Source organism: Physella acuta, unplaced genomic scaffold (assembly GCF_028476545.2).
Source record: "Physella acuta isolate Inbredline_101_S28 unplaced genomic scaffold, ASM2847654v3 ptg002381l, whole genome shotgun sequence".
Classification (NCBI taxonomy): domain Eukaryota; kingdom Metazoa; phylum Mollusca; class Gastropoda; family Physidae; genus Physella; species Physella acuta.
Window position 1 is genome coordinate 25,863 of NW_026733871.1, and position 15,457 is coordinate 41,319.

The 15,457-nt window shown below is 34.8% G+C and overlaps 1 protein-coding gene across 1 annotated transcript; it reads right to left on the reverse strand.

Annotated features, from left to right (window-relative positions):
• Window positions 1–6,201: 6,201 nt before the first annotated feature.
• On the reverse strand, window positions 6,202–14,662 carry LOC131933160 (NXPE family member 1-like). Its single transcript, XM_059289956.1, has 6 exons — window positions 14,108–14,662; window positions 13,416–13,529; window positions 10,563–10,669; window positions 7,869–7,967; window positions 7,550–7,605; window positions 6,202–6,971 (listed from the first exon to the last, which is right to left on the reverse strand). The coding sequence occupies exons 1-6, from the start codon at window positions 14,660–14,662 to the stop codon at window positions 6,202–6,204; spliced, it is 1,701 nt and encodes a 566-aa protein (XP_059145939.1).
• Window positions 14,663–15,457: the final 795 nt, after the last annotated feature.

Here is a 15,457-nt window from a genome sequence, read left to right on the forward strand (position 1 = left end):
TGAATAATAATGGTAAGAAATATGGCCATGAACAATTTTTATCGTGATAGCTTTGAAGATTTTGAATATTTCGGTGTTTAGTAGGGCCTACTAAAAAAAAAATCAAACAACGAAATTGAAGTTAATCTGGTATTTTAAAAAAAAAACGATGCATATGAATGTACTTGTGTGTGAGTGTGTAGAAGGGGGTGCTGCTAATAAACAATAATAAAAAAAAATAACAATGCACCATTATTTTAATATACCTAAAGAAAAGCGTAGGTTGTTTTTTAAATTGTAGTTAAGATATTCATTAGATAATATATTTGTTTAATTATCCGTCCAACATTATATATTTAAAGAAAATAATCTATTTTCTTTTCTTTAGTGCATAACATCGTAAAAGACAGCCATTAAACAGTGTTTTATTGTTTGTTTTTATGAACGATTGCACACCAAATGAACACAATGTGAGTATAATAGCGCGGAATATAGTTCTTTAAATAGGACAAAGAATAATTTTAATTACATCTTAACATTAATAAAACATCTAATTAAGTCGTTTTGCCGTCACGCTGCGTTGCCATCGAATCTTGACCCATGTGCCAAGTTTGAAAGACATTGGTCGATGATCCGAAGTGGTCAAAATATTGCTCGCCCGTTTCGACCTAAGACGAAGCATTTAGCACAAAGCACTAACCAATGACAGAGAAAGTAAGTTAAATAACAGCTTTTAGAAAAACAAAGGTTCCTATCTTGATTACATACCAATGCCAACCAAAATAAAACCAAAATAAAACACAGGTTTAGTACTAATTGTGGGCTAATGAAATCAATGATTACCTGACTGTCAGCATGTAGATCTATGCATTGCTCAAATTGCCGAGGAAATTTTCTTGTGCCTTTACCGTTTCGTGTTTTTACACTTAAAGTCAAGAACTGCATTGATGACCAGAGTTGGTGCGCAACTCATGATGAAAGAGATTGGTGTCGACATTATGTCTATGCTTATGTATTGTACTATTAGCGTGTAAAATATAATTTTTCCAATACTTGCCTCTAACACACGTCCACAATAAGCAACGCTTCTAAAATAAAGTGGGAGTGATCTTCCCTAAACTTTCTCGAATATACTTATATAACACTACGGGGGATGGCAACTCGGGATATTGGCTAGATTTTTAATGAATTTTTACTTTCTCGTATATAACCAAGTATAGAGAAAGTCTTGTAATAGTGCAAAAAAATAAAATAAACCGGGAGTGATCTCCCCTAAAGTTTCTCGAATATTCTAATACAACACTACGTGGGATGGCAACTCGGAATATAGACATGATTTTTTTTACTTAAACTTTTAAAAAATTCATAAAAAACGTTTTAATAACAAGCTTTTATGTAATAGTGCACTAAAAAGTAGAAAATAAATTATAGACTACTATTTAAATAACTATAAAGAAAAGCGTGGGTCACTTTAGTATCTATTGGATACCTTTACTAATGTTAAGGAAGACAGCCACACTTTTCTTTATAGTTATTTAAATAGTAGTCTATAATTTATTTTCTACTTTTTAGTGCATTATTACATAAAAGCTTGTTATTAAAACGTTTTTGATGAATTTTTTTCAGTACTTTACATGTTTTATTTACAATAAAGTTACATGACTAAAAACCATTGAGCGCCTACTGAACGTGATGGCGCAGCCATTGAACGTGATGGCGCAGCTATTGAACGTGATGACGCGTGTCGTGTGGTTGGATAGACATGCCTACTAATTCGGTCCAAATTTTAATTAATTCATAAAAAATTAATTAGGCATCCAATTAAGTCAAATTTAATTTCAGATTGCATTGTCTTCATGTCTTGACCCACGTACCAAGTGTGAATCGTATAGGTGAAGTGCAAGTGTCCGAATTTTCACTCCGGCGTTTCGGTCTAGACAGACTGACGACAGACAGACTGTCGAGGAAGTGAGTTAAATAAAAGCTTGTAAAAAAAAATTCATAAAAACGTTTAAATAAAAAGCTTATATGTAATAATGCACTAAAAAGTAGAAAATAAATTATAGACTACTATTTAAATAACTATAAAGAAAAGCGTGGGTCACTTTAGTATCTATTGGATACCTTTACTAATGTTAAGGAAGACACCCACGCTTTTCTTTATAGTTATTTAAATAGTATTCTATAATTTATTTTCTACTTTTTAGTGCATTATTACATAAAAGCTTGTTATTAAAACGTTTTTTTAATGAATTTTTTCAGTACTTTACATGTTTTATTTACAATAGAGTTACATTACTAAAAACCATTGCGCGCCTACTGAAAGTGATTGAACGTGATGGCGCAGCTATTGAACATGATGACGCGTGTGGTGTGGTTGGATAGACATGCCTACTAATTCGGTTCAAATTTTAATTAATTCATAAAAAATTAATTAGGCATCCAATTAAGTCAAATTTAATTTCAGATTGCATTGTCTTCATGTCTTGACCCACTTGCCAAGTGTGAATCGTATCGGTGAAGTGAAAGTGTCCGAATTTTCACTCCGGCGCCTCGGTCTAGACAGACTGACGAGGAAGTGAGTTAAATAAAAGCTTGTAAAAATAGAATAGAATCTAGTAGAAAAAAGAATTGCGCACCAAGCGAACGCCAAAACAAAATGTGCATAATAGTGCGCAATATTATTAGTACTTTATAAATTTACATGCTTTTTTTGAGAAATCGGAAATAGCTTAAATTAGTACTTCCGGTCAACGGAATTTACTCATAATTTGACAGAAGGTAGAGAATTAGATCTTTTACTTACATGTGACATTTCATTTATGCATCTGAAATAGTACTAAAAAATTCAAAGTAGAAAAAGTACCACTTCCGGTTATTGGAAATCGCTCAAAAGTTGATACGGATCTACGATTTTGATAAAATATTTATATATGAAATTTCATCAACCTAGCTGTAACGATACTCAAGTTATCGTGTTTACACACACAGACATACGGACAAGATTGCAAAATTATGTTTTTCCGTATCAGTGACTACAAGACTTTCTCTATACTTCTTAAGTAAAAATCGAGATTTTTCCAAATCTCGACGTTTTACAGCTCCCTAAGTCGGATAAACATAGTTTTGCAATCTTGTCCGTATTTCTGTGTGTATGTGTGTCTGTGTGTGTGTGTCTGTAAACACGATAACTTGAGTACCGTTACAGCTAGGTTGATGAAATTTCATGTATAAGTATTATATCAAATTTGTAGTTTTCTATCAACTTTTCAGCAATTTCCGTTAAAAAGAAGTCCATTTTCTTTTACCGAAAATCGCTGAAAACATTATTTTAATTTCAATTTTTCAAAAGGCTATAACTTGAGTACCGTTTCGTATAGATAAATAAAATTTCACACGTACGTAAAAGATATAATTCTCTGCCTTTTATCAAATGTTTGAGTAATTTCCGTTGAAAGGAAGTAGTTATTTACGCTATTTCCGATTTCTAAAAAAAAGCATGTGTGGTTGGATATAAAGTAGGCCTACTTATAATATTCCGCAATATTATACACATATTGCTTGACGTTCACTTGGTATGCAATTCTGTTTTCTACAAGATTCTATTCTATTTAAAAAAGTTTAAGTAACTAAAAATGGATTAAAAATCATGTCTATATCCCGAGTTGCCGTAGTGTTCTATAAGAATATTCGAGAATGTTTTTGGGAAATCACTCCCGGTTCATTTTTTTTTGCACGATTACTTTACTTTCTCTCTACTTCGTATTCGAGAAAGTAAAAAAAAGTAAGGTACACAAGTGAGATATTTGCACCACCGCAAGGTAAACTTATATGGAAGGTGGAGTAGAGGGGATGGGGTGGAGGGCAGAAAAACTCCAACATAAACATCGATAGAATAGATAGAGAAAAATCAAGATGACAACTAGATCTTTAAAAACAAGGTAATTAAAAAGTCTAGTGACAATTTTAGCGCAATTTCCTTATGTTATCTAAAAATAGCTCTGTCGTAGCGTAAATCAAGAGCAGGGTTAGTAAAACCATTGGTTAGTTAATTAGTTATTAAAACGTTTTTTATTAATTTTTTTTCAGTATTTTACATGTTTTATTTACAATATAGTTACATGACTAAAAACCCTTGCGCGCCTAGCTACTAAACGTGATGACGCAGCCATAGAACGTGATGGCGCAGCCATTGAACGTGATGACGCGTGTGGTGTGGTTGGATAAACATGCCTACTAATTCGGTCCAAATTTTAATTAATTAAAAAAAAATTGTGACCGAACGAAAGGATATTTTTGAAAACTTTCTTCGGCAATATTGTTTTAAATTATGGCAGAAATCGATTGGTAAATGTTCCAAGTCGCTAAGTGGTCTGGTTGCCGAGATATAGGCCAAAAACTGCATTTTTTGGAGGTTTATTTTGGCTTTTCTGGGAAATCCATGAAGAAACCCGAAATTTTTTTGGCCCACTATCATCCTGGTAACTTGCTTAACATAATTGCTTTTGGAACTAGTCCTCTATATTGCTTCGTTGAGGATGAGATACGACTTGAGGCTGCGGACACACTTTCATACATTCATATATTCATACATTCATATATCCAGAAATGACGGGTTAATAAACGCAATGGACACCAGCGAGTTGACGAGATTCCTTCCGTAATGTTGTTGACATGGAATAAAAATGTGCTTTTTTAGATTTAGGACCATAAAAATAATAAATGATAAAATTTTATTAAAAACTTAAGCCTAAAATTAATTCAGAAATTTAATATTTTTAGAATCAATGCTATACAAGTTGCAGATCCAGAGAACTTGAAAATAATTTGTTGAGTTTAAGGCTACATTTCTATTTATTTTCATCAAGCCTAAGTTATAACCCGATGTTTCACTTTCGTAAGACAAACATTGATTGGCTGTAAAGGAACTCCGTGATCGATTTCTGACAGCCCCAGTTCATAGTTATTTTGTTTACAAAACTTTGCAGATCAAGTTTTTAAATAACTATGCAAATTTAAACACCATGACCTATTTTTTCTATTTTTAGCTTACAATGTGTAAAATAAAATTTATGGCGGCCATTGTTTATGTCGCCATTACACGTGAAAACCAAATTGTTTTTGCTTTTTTTTTAATTTTTATTTAGTTACCGAAAATATTAAAAACATCAAATAAATCCAATCTTTAGTAAAGTCCGAAAAAACCAGACAGACAGGATTTTATATCCATGTTAATTGTAACTACGCCGTGCAAGATTTTTAAATTAATTTATGCATTTCGCAATTACCTTTGAGACTTTTCTCGCTGGTGTCCATTCTCCAGAATGGAAATTGCGCTAAAATGTAATTTTTAACGTTGTTGGTAAGTGCAATGTTAAATGAGGGTGAAGTTCGTGCGGAGTTTGTGTATAAAAAGGGAATAGTATATGGTTAAGTGTGGACTTTAAGAGAGGGGTTTATGAGGCGTAGTGCTGCTAGTAATATAATAAACAGCTAAGTTCGTTTGTTTGTATATTTGTCGAATTCAATGAGCTATTAAAATGGATGAACATGGTTCATAGAAATTATAAGTTGGTCCAGACGAACACTTGTAGCATAACGCAAAGAACACACAGTACGTCCTGCAGTACTGGTACGTGTACAATAAGACGCGGACTAAACTCTGGCCTCAATATACTCTACGCAGAGAAAAGCTGTACCTGTACGGGGTCCTCCCCCCCCCCCCCCCAGATCTGGAGACCACAGTTCATTTCATCCAAAAAGTTGGACTTGTTGTTTAAATCCTCTGACATATATATTAAGAAACAAATAAGAAGAATAAATAGATCAACCAATTTTTAACGCTACCATTAAAATGGTTACTTAATTTGAATGAAATATTACTAAACTTTGTCATTCCATGCTGTTTCTGTAAAATTTTACTGATCAAGAACTGATCAAGATAACTTAAAGTCTAAAAACACATACATTTTTAAAAAAAAATGGGCCTGTTACACAACATGGTTTACGGCTAGGTTAAAATACAAAATACAAGAGAAAAAAAATTATATGAATTACAGGGTTCATTTTACTAAATTTTATTAAATGCAAAACATGTAATTACTATATAACGAGTGAAAAATAAAACAAACTAAACCAAATTCAACCTAATAATAATATATTGTAAGTTTTAAATATAACAATTCATGTGATCAATTAGAGTGTGGAATAGCGTCCTTCGGGCTAATTGCACTGAAAAGACAACAAAAACTTGAACATCTCAAGATTAGCATACTGTGGTGGATGATAATCAAAGTTTTCTATTCCAATTGACATTTCCCACAAATCTAAGAACACGACCTTATCTTCTAAGCCTTTGAACCTTTCTCGTATTATATGGAGATACTGGGGTCCTAAAGGGTCCCCTCCAACTGCATGGTTGTAATTGTAATATAAAGAAGCGATGTGAGGACCTCTAAGTCCAATCAAGACGTTGGGGTTTTCTTCAAGCAGTTTTTCTATGGCGGCTCTCAGAGATTTCATACGTAACGACAGCACAGCGAGATGGGAAGCCGTGTAGTGGAGGTAATACTGAATGATGAGAATATGTTTCTGGTTTTTTGGAAGCTTCTGTATAAAATTTGGGACGGTAAAATTGTCGCTTCTTTGTGAGTATGTATACACCGGTCCTTCGTGGCAAAACACATTTATGGTGAGTCCAGTCTCTGGCTTAATGCATGTTCCTCTCAATGGGTACCCACCTTCAGTTTTGTTACATTTTGTTAGGGCTAGAATCATATCATAGGTAAACCTGGCATTTGAGTCCCCGAAGATCCAGACGGATGTGTTTCTGAGGCAATTTAGTGTCCAGTTTGTATTGATGACCCCTACGTCCTTACAGACCAGAGACTTCCAGATATTGCCAGGTGTCCAGATGCCTTTAGGCATCGCTGTTGTCCAGGTGACATTTTTGTTTGACATGTGACAAGGTTGTAATTCAGGAAAAACATTGCCTGCAAAATACAAAACAAATAAAGACTAAGATTTTAAAGGCCAAGTACTTTTTAAATATAGCGATATATATATATATATATATATATATATATATATATATATATATATATATATATATATATATATATATACTAGCTGCATACCAGTATTGCTTCGCAACGGTGAATCTTTTTTAAATGGACCAACTCGGGAACAGAAAACACCATACACAACGCTAACACAAACAAAACATAAGCGCAAAAAAGCAACAACATTATTACTAGTGCCAACTTGTAACTGAACCATTCAACGCACTGGAGATTAAATGGGTTAGAAAAAATGCTCATCCTAATATCATTGAATCTACTTAACAATATCTGGTGTTCTATTGTGTTTAGTTTAGATAGCCCTAGATCAACAACATCGACTTTAACGCCGGTGAACTTACGAATGAAATTAAATGTTGGTGAACAGTGAAACAACACCAGTGTCGTCCGCCCCCCCCCCCCCCCAAAAAAAAATAGTATTTCAAGTTTTCTCCTCCCTCTCCCCAGAGAGAAAAGTCCAAAAGATTCACAGAACAACACAACCACAATACCTGTATTCTCTGTAGATATTTTAAAATTGTGAGCTACTGTCCTCTGTTGTGGTATTCTGTGGAACAATATTCAAGTTGCCGTAAAAGCAAGAAAAAAAACTGTTTTAGTTCTAATAAAGTTTAACTCAAATGTTTAATAGTTCCATTTATGTAGAGGTAGAAGAACACAGATTGACATTGTAAACTTTGCAATGCAAAATATTTTTAAAGATAAAAATTTTGAATTTTTAAATCATTTTTTGAAAGATTGATGATTGCACGTTAATGAAAGGTTTTTTACCTCTATCTTTAAATCTGAATGTACAAAAAAAAAACTTACCTGGCAATAGACTTAATCAGACTTCTTTCAGCGCCTGTAATGTCATGTGGAGTTGGAACGCTTAGATATCCACCATTTATCCAGTCGTCGCATGTTAGACTGTGGATTACAATATATATATATATATATATATATATATATATATATATATATATATATATATATATATATATATATATATATATATATATATATATATATATATATATACTTATATATATATACTTATATATATATACTTATATACTAATATATATGAGATCATAGAAGATGTTGTATTTTACAAGAGTAGAATAAGAACAGTAAAGGTAGATACACAGGAAGACTACAGAGAAGTCCTTAGAGGGTTGAAGAGGAGACTCAAGGAAAGATTATTTGGAGAGTCAGACAATATACAGTTGAAACATGAAACAGCACTTGGACAAGAAGCGGAGGACTAGGAAATATCAACAGACCGCTTGGAATGCCGTCTGATGAAGCTCCACAAGAAAGGTACACTCAGCTACCGTGACAAGTACAAGGGAATCACACTCCTCTTAATACCCAGAAAATTGTTTAACAGTCCCCTTGAATAACGAGCAACCAGCATTCCGACAGAATAAATCTTGCACGGACTAGATCGCAACACCGCATCATAATCGGGCAGTCAATAGGTTGGAACTCACAACTGTACGTTGATTTCATTGGTTCTGAAATTTTTTTTCGACATTGTGGACCGAAATACCCTCTGGTAGGTCTTAAGCTACGACGGCAGTCCAATGAGAATATTAGTCCTCGTTGAGAACGACAGACGGGCAGACGTACTGTGACCTACTGAGCTTTTTATTTATTTATATTATTTAGTCTCCTGAGTTTTGTGATTGACCATGGGAGAGTTGTTAGTTCACCGGTTCTCATCGGTCAACTGAACTCCGTCACGTCATATAAATGGATTGTTTAATCCCTAGCAGACCCTCGACCAATGATCTTGCGACCGTGAGGATCCTTAACAGATCCTCAATCAATAGTCGTAGGACTTGTGAGTGATCTCCCCTAATACTGAGCTGTATTTAATCTCGTGCAGTTCAAGTCTAGAGGCAGCTAGATTGACCTTGGGACTAGGAGAGAGATGTGCCGTATGTTTTGGTGCGCCATTTTCAGTTGTGTAGTTTGTGGCATATTTTATCACTTTATATAAGGTATTGTGTAACCATTTGTAGTATTACTGATATTTTGTTCTGGTGTATAATTGCACCCTTTGTCACATCAGTGATAGGTTGACCTTTTTTTTTGGTTTTCTATTGTTGTAGAGTCAATATGTCTCTTATTAATATTTGTGGTATTTATAATGCCATTCAGTTGTGTCAAGTAATGTTCTTTAATGGTGTTTAATATACTAAGCCACAGCTGTGATATATAGTGATTTTCTTTAACTGTAAGTTGGAGTTTTGATTGTATTTATGGTACTCTTAAAGTCTGTACATTTTGTATAGACTCAGTGTCGTAATTTCTTGTACACTTATTAAAAGGGTATTGACAGTTTTAAGTCGTGTTGAGTCTCTTCAATTTGTCGTGTTTTACCCCTAGACATCAATAACGAGCTCACGTCAAGTTGTTGGAATTTCATTAGTAGTGACTTCTGTCAGTGCCACCCCAAACGAACCCGGGGTGTCCGCTCCCTCCGCGGCTGTCGGAGAGCGGTCATTACAGTACAATGAAGCCAAATTACAAACGGCGTTCACGTCATCATGTCATGTTTGCCTGTCGTCCCTACTGGGACATAGGCCGCTGACAAGAGCTTTCCAGACGTCTCTGTCCAGGGCTAGTCTCTCCAACTGTCCCCAGGTGTATCCAATCTTCTTGGTGTCTTCTTCCAGGTCACGTAATGGTGGTCGACCTGGTAGTTTCCAATATATATTGGCTTTCACCACCCGGCTTCATAAATTCTCCATCGGGAGATCCATTTTTCCCCTGGTCCGAGCTGTCTTTGTTTCTCTCTGTCTGCGTTTCTGTAGCGATAGTTGTTTTACGAGATAAGGTTGCTGACCTTATGCTCAACCCCCAACCTGGAGGGCCAGGGTGCTAGCTTTCGTCTGACCCCTACCCGCGCAGACCTTTCCAGCTTGGTTGAACCTGCCAGGAGTTAACACTCCCGCTGGTATAGCTCTGGGGGTCGTCAGGGTACGCAAGCTGCCAAGCCACGACAGGGCCCTAGCACCAGATGACAGGGCGTTCACGTACTAACCAAAATCTGATAAGGATGCCTGCTGTCGCCACTCCTCTTTCTTCTTGCCATCAACTGAGTAATAAAAACAGCAACCAAAGCTCGTAGAAACGGAATTCAGTGAACACTGTGGAAACAATCTGACAACTTGGACTTTGCAGGCGACCTCGCGCTCCTCTCCCACAACCAACAGCAGTCGCAGGAAAAAAATATTGTGGCAGAAAATTAGCGCAAAAGACACTAGACGGGTCACACATGGTTGAGCCCCTTGGAGGAAAAGCAGTCGTTTATCTACTTAAGCAGTATTCTATACATTATATATATATATATATATATATATATATATATATATATATATATATATATATATATATATATATATTGATATATATATATGTATATATATATATATATATATGTATATATATATATATATATATATATATATATATATATAAAAATGCAGAGGGTGTAGGTATGTGTAAGCTTACTGATTAGTCCTCGGTCTACCACAGTAATAATTCTCATAACCAAACTTGCTGAAGTTACAGATACACTCCCAGCCTGGTATGTAGGGGGTTTGAAAACAAATAGTGTCCTGTTAAAAATTGCATAATAAATATTGTTAGCATGATCATATATATATATATATATATATATATATATATATATATATATATATATATATATATATATATATATATATATATATATATATATATATATATATATATATATATGTTACCGAGTTTATTTACTTGTAGTGCCAAATGTTACCGAATGTATTTACTCGTGCTATCTTTGACCAGCACACAACATCGACCACAATACAGATACTCGGAAGTGCAGGTTTACATTGATCTCTTTATTACATGAATCAATAGAAATGCTCCACATAGCAATGCATCAATGTTCCACAAGAATACAATAAACCAACTGACCCCCACTGTCCTCACTAGTCCTCACATATCAGAATGCACGTGTCCATCGTTCCTATTCTCACAAATCACAACACGTCCACACAGTTCAGTCTTCAACTCGGTTCTGCGCTTTCTACCAGTCGCCTTCCCATTATATCCCCTCGTATTCGTAATCCTTTCCATTCGTTGCATCAGACTATGAACTACGCAGTTCTGTCGTATCGCTTCCCAACTACGCAATGGCTTTGTGTTCGTTATCAGTCCACACCCCCTGTATCAGTTGCATCAGCCCAGTTTGGCCTTGATCGTGTCTTTAGTTGACAGACTGTAATGCGTTCTTATCGTCTTTAGCAACTACACTAATTACATCCACCCCCGCCTTTTTTTTGTGTGTTTTCAACCACAAACAACGCTTGGCAGGTGCACTCCTTCAATGTCAAACGCAACACCGTAAAAAAAAATTACTGTTCCACTCACTGTCGATGTCGTCACATTCGTATAAGATTGACAGTTATTCCTATTTCAACATATCAAATGTGTCTACATCATATTCCTCAGACACAAAGCAGTTCTAGAATTCACATCCACCCCCGCCTTTTTTCGTTTGGTGTCTTCACCAGTTCACTTTTATAGCTTTTGAACAGTCTGTTCTCATCCCAGCGCGACCATGAAAGAATTGATGGTTGCTGACGAAAAATTTCGTATTCTTTCTGTTCCTCAAACTTCTCCGCGGACCACTTATCTGATGTTCTACTGTCTCTCTGCTTCTGGGAGGACCGGGATCCTCATTGTTGCAGTTATTCTCCACTTGTGTATCGCTGTTGTGCTGTTGATGGTGACATGGTTCCGGGATGGGTATGTGAATATATATATATATATATATATATATATATATATATATATATATATATATATATATATATATATATATATATATATATATATATATATCAGTGGCGGAACTAGAAAATATGGGCCACCCCGCAAAAAAATTTTTTGGGCCCCCCCAAAATATATATATATATATATATATATATATATATATATATATATATATATATATATATATATATAAACACAATACGAACATAGGATACTCCTTTCTGGCCTGATCGGGTTTTGAAAAAAAAAATTCAATTAAATCTAATCACAACACCATGTCATGTGTATGAGTGCATTGGTCTGTTTTGAAAATCTCTTGTTTTCATTTATGTTTAATACCCCTAATCATTAAGTCGGTCAAAAGTATATCAATCATGAAGCTTTGTATAAGTAATGGTGTCTCGTGTTATGTTTATTTTTATGTTTTTTTGTATTTATATCATTAATTTTAACTGCGTTTTATTTTCATACTATACCATTCTTTAGTACTTATTTTTTTAAAATAATAATTAAGATCAGTAATTGCTGTTTAATTTGATTATTACAAATCTATTAAAAAGAGCTTTTGAGCAACCCTATTTGACTATTTGAAAAAGGGAAATAATTTATGGAAGTGGTTTGAGCGTTTGCCTATCTTTCACACTACAGCTAATGTGTATATTTAAAAAAAAAATTTTTTACGCAACAGCATGTCTTAGCTACTATATATTATCACTACTGTATTTATTTGAGACGTTTGCCTTGTTTTCTAGAACAGTGGTCATTAAACGTAAACAATGTCGGCACTTTATTTCTTGGATATTAGTTGTTGGAGCGTTAGTTTGCCTACACTACCACCGATACGAGCCAGCTTAGTTGTTGAGGCGCTATCTATTCGCTTCTTGTAAGGCTAAGAGCGGGAGGGGAGGTCTGAGAAAGGAACTTAAAAGGGACAAAAAAGCACCGATGTGCTTTTATCCATCAGTACCAAATTTGGGATGGTCTCAAAAAGCCGTCTTAATATCTAGCGGCCTCTCGCGCCATTGATGTTTTTTTTCAAAAGAATTTTGCCGACAACAGCGTGTGTTTGATTGTAGGAAAAAGAATATACAAGAGCGTGGGATGGTGTCTATAGAATAAAGATACTCCAACCGCAGCTACAGTATTCTTTTTTCAAAACAACCATCTGGTCAAAAATGCAAGAAAATTAATTTTAAGTATAAAAAAAAGATTATGGGCGGCTGTGGGCCCCTAAACGGCGTGGGCCCCCCCCCCACATACATACAGAGAGAATGTATGTATGTGTAGTGTGTGTGCAACAGCTTACTGATTATTCCTCGGTCTACCACAGTAATAATTCTCATAACCAAACTTGCTGAAGTTACAGATACACTCCCAACCCGGTATGTTTGGGGTTTGAAAACAAATGGTGTCCTTTTAACAAAAATTAGATAATAAATATTGTTAACATATATATACATATAATTATATTTATATATATATAGTCAAAAAACATATGCAAGTTAAAAGTGAGTGAAAAATGTAGCTTTTGACAGCGTTTACCTCCACGCGGTTTCTCTTTTTAAATGTGGCGGTCATGAATCTCGTTGCCCCAATGTGAACCTGGTGGATAACAGTCCTGATGAATTCACGCGGGTAGGCGATGGCCACGTGAAGCTAGAGATTGGAATAATTTTATCACAAGATTCCGACGTGAAATACCAGGTAAAGATGGAAACACTTTTAATCGACAGACTCTAGTTCAGCATGAACTCTTTTAGCGTAAAGCACTAACTAAAAATGAGAAAAAAATTACTTTTTAAAAGTTATTTATTGGAAATATTTTTTGAAAAAAAATTAGCATTTTTTGTTACGAATTCGCCACTTTCTATTGAATCATTTTAAATCGCAATCTTTTATGATTTATTCAATTGCTGAATCTGTTCAGTTTTCCAAGCTTTTATTTAACACGGTTCTTTGTGCTTTTATTCCGTTTTGAGTCGTAACTAGACAACAAAACTTTACTCACTTCTACCTACTTTTACTACAGAGCCAATTTATTCCAAAGTTGATACGAAGAAAAGACGCAATGCGAATATAATGTGAAATTAACTATGATATAAAATTAACTTTCTGATAAAAAACTGTTTAAAATTACTATATAAATACCCTGTAACAGTTTTGATTAAGTATTTTTTGATCATTTAGAAAAAAAAATACTCTACCGAAGATTCTCCAGTCCAGAGACATTTTACATTGAAAAGATAGCTGCCATTTTTTAGATCCATGACATCACCCACTACAGCATATCCAGTTGAATTACTGCCCTTCATCCACACCCTGACCACATCGTCTCCCTTGGTTCTCTGACGCCCGTACCCATCCACGACATCCAGACGACCGTGTATAGTTTCAAGTATCTTACACCTGACCACACCTTGTCTTGTGTTTTCAACTGTCACTTTAGACAACTTCAAATCTGGCAGCGTTTTTGTATCGTTCAAAGGTGGATAACTCAAATATTTTTTCTCCCAATCAAACATATACTGCCCTCTGGCAAGGAACGGTTTCGGTACTATCAAATCTTTTGCTAGTAGTCTATTGAAATCACTTGTAATTTTAGCTTTACACAAATGATTATCTTCAACACACGTATTGTTACACGTCTCTAAAGTCTTGTAGGAATGTTGAGCAAAAGCTTCATAGATATCTATCGGACCATCGTCCCAGAATTCTTCTTTAGTCGCCAGAGAGAAGTGTACATCGGTCTCTCCACGCATCTTGTCTTTTTGTTGTAGTGGTGTAGCCATGGGTGCAAAATTTGACAACTGGCTCCTGGTATTTTAAAAGATATAATTGCTTTTGCTCAGTTTCGTACTAGATCAATTTTTTTACAAAAAATAACTACAGTTTAAAAAAAATATACATTTACATATTGTTATAATATTTTTACAAGTGCGTAGTAATAATTATTGTTTACTGACCGATATAAAAGATACAATATTGCAAAATACACGATCGTAAATCCAATAATTGAGAACATGGTTCTATTGGTGATCCTGGAAAAGCTCATCCTCTTAGATTTTTGCTATCTGTGACCAGAAATATATAAAATATTTATAATTAGGAATTTAATTTAATAATGGTATAACGCACTCAGCAAGGTAAAAGTAATGGTAACAAATAAATAAAAAGGAAGAAAATAAAATAATCGTACCCTATACAGAATAACCCCAGGCGGGGCACGGGGCAGGGGAAGTAGAGTTCATCAGGTAAAATAGAGTTCACCTGCGACCTCAGCATATGAAGGGATAGTGTGGTCAGACCTATGCTCAGCCGAAATCTTTTTTTAAAGACAAAATCATAGTGTCTGATGCTTTACGGTACACGGGGCAGATGAAATAGAGATTATCTGTTGCTGTGACCTCAGCATATGAAGGGTTAATGTGGTCAGACACATGCTCAGCCGAAATCGGTTATTTTAAAAGACAAAACACGTTGTCTGAGGTGTGACGTCTTTTTGAATTTGGGGTCTGGCTTTTTATGAAGATGTGTGACAGTAGGGAGGGGAGGTGAAAAATAAAAATGTTCAATTTAAACGTAAC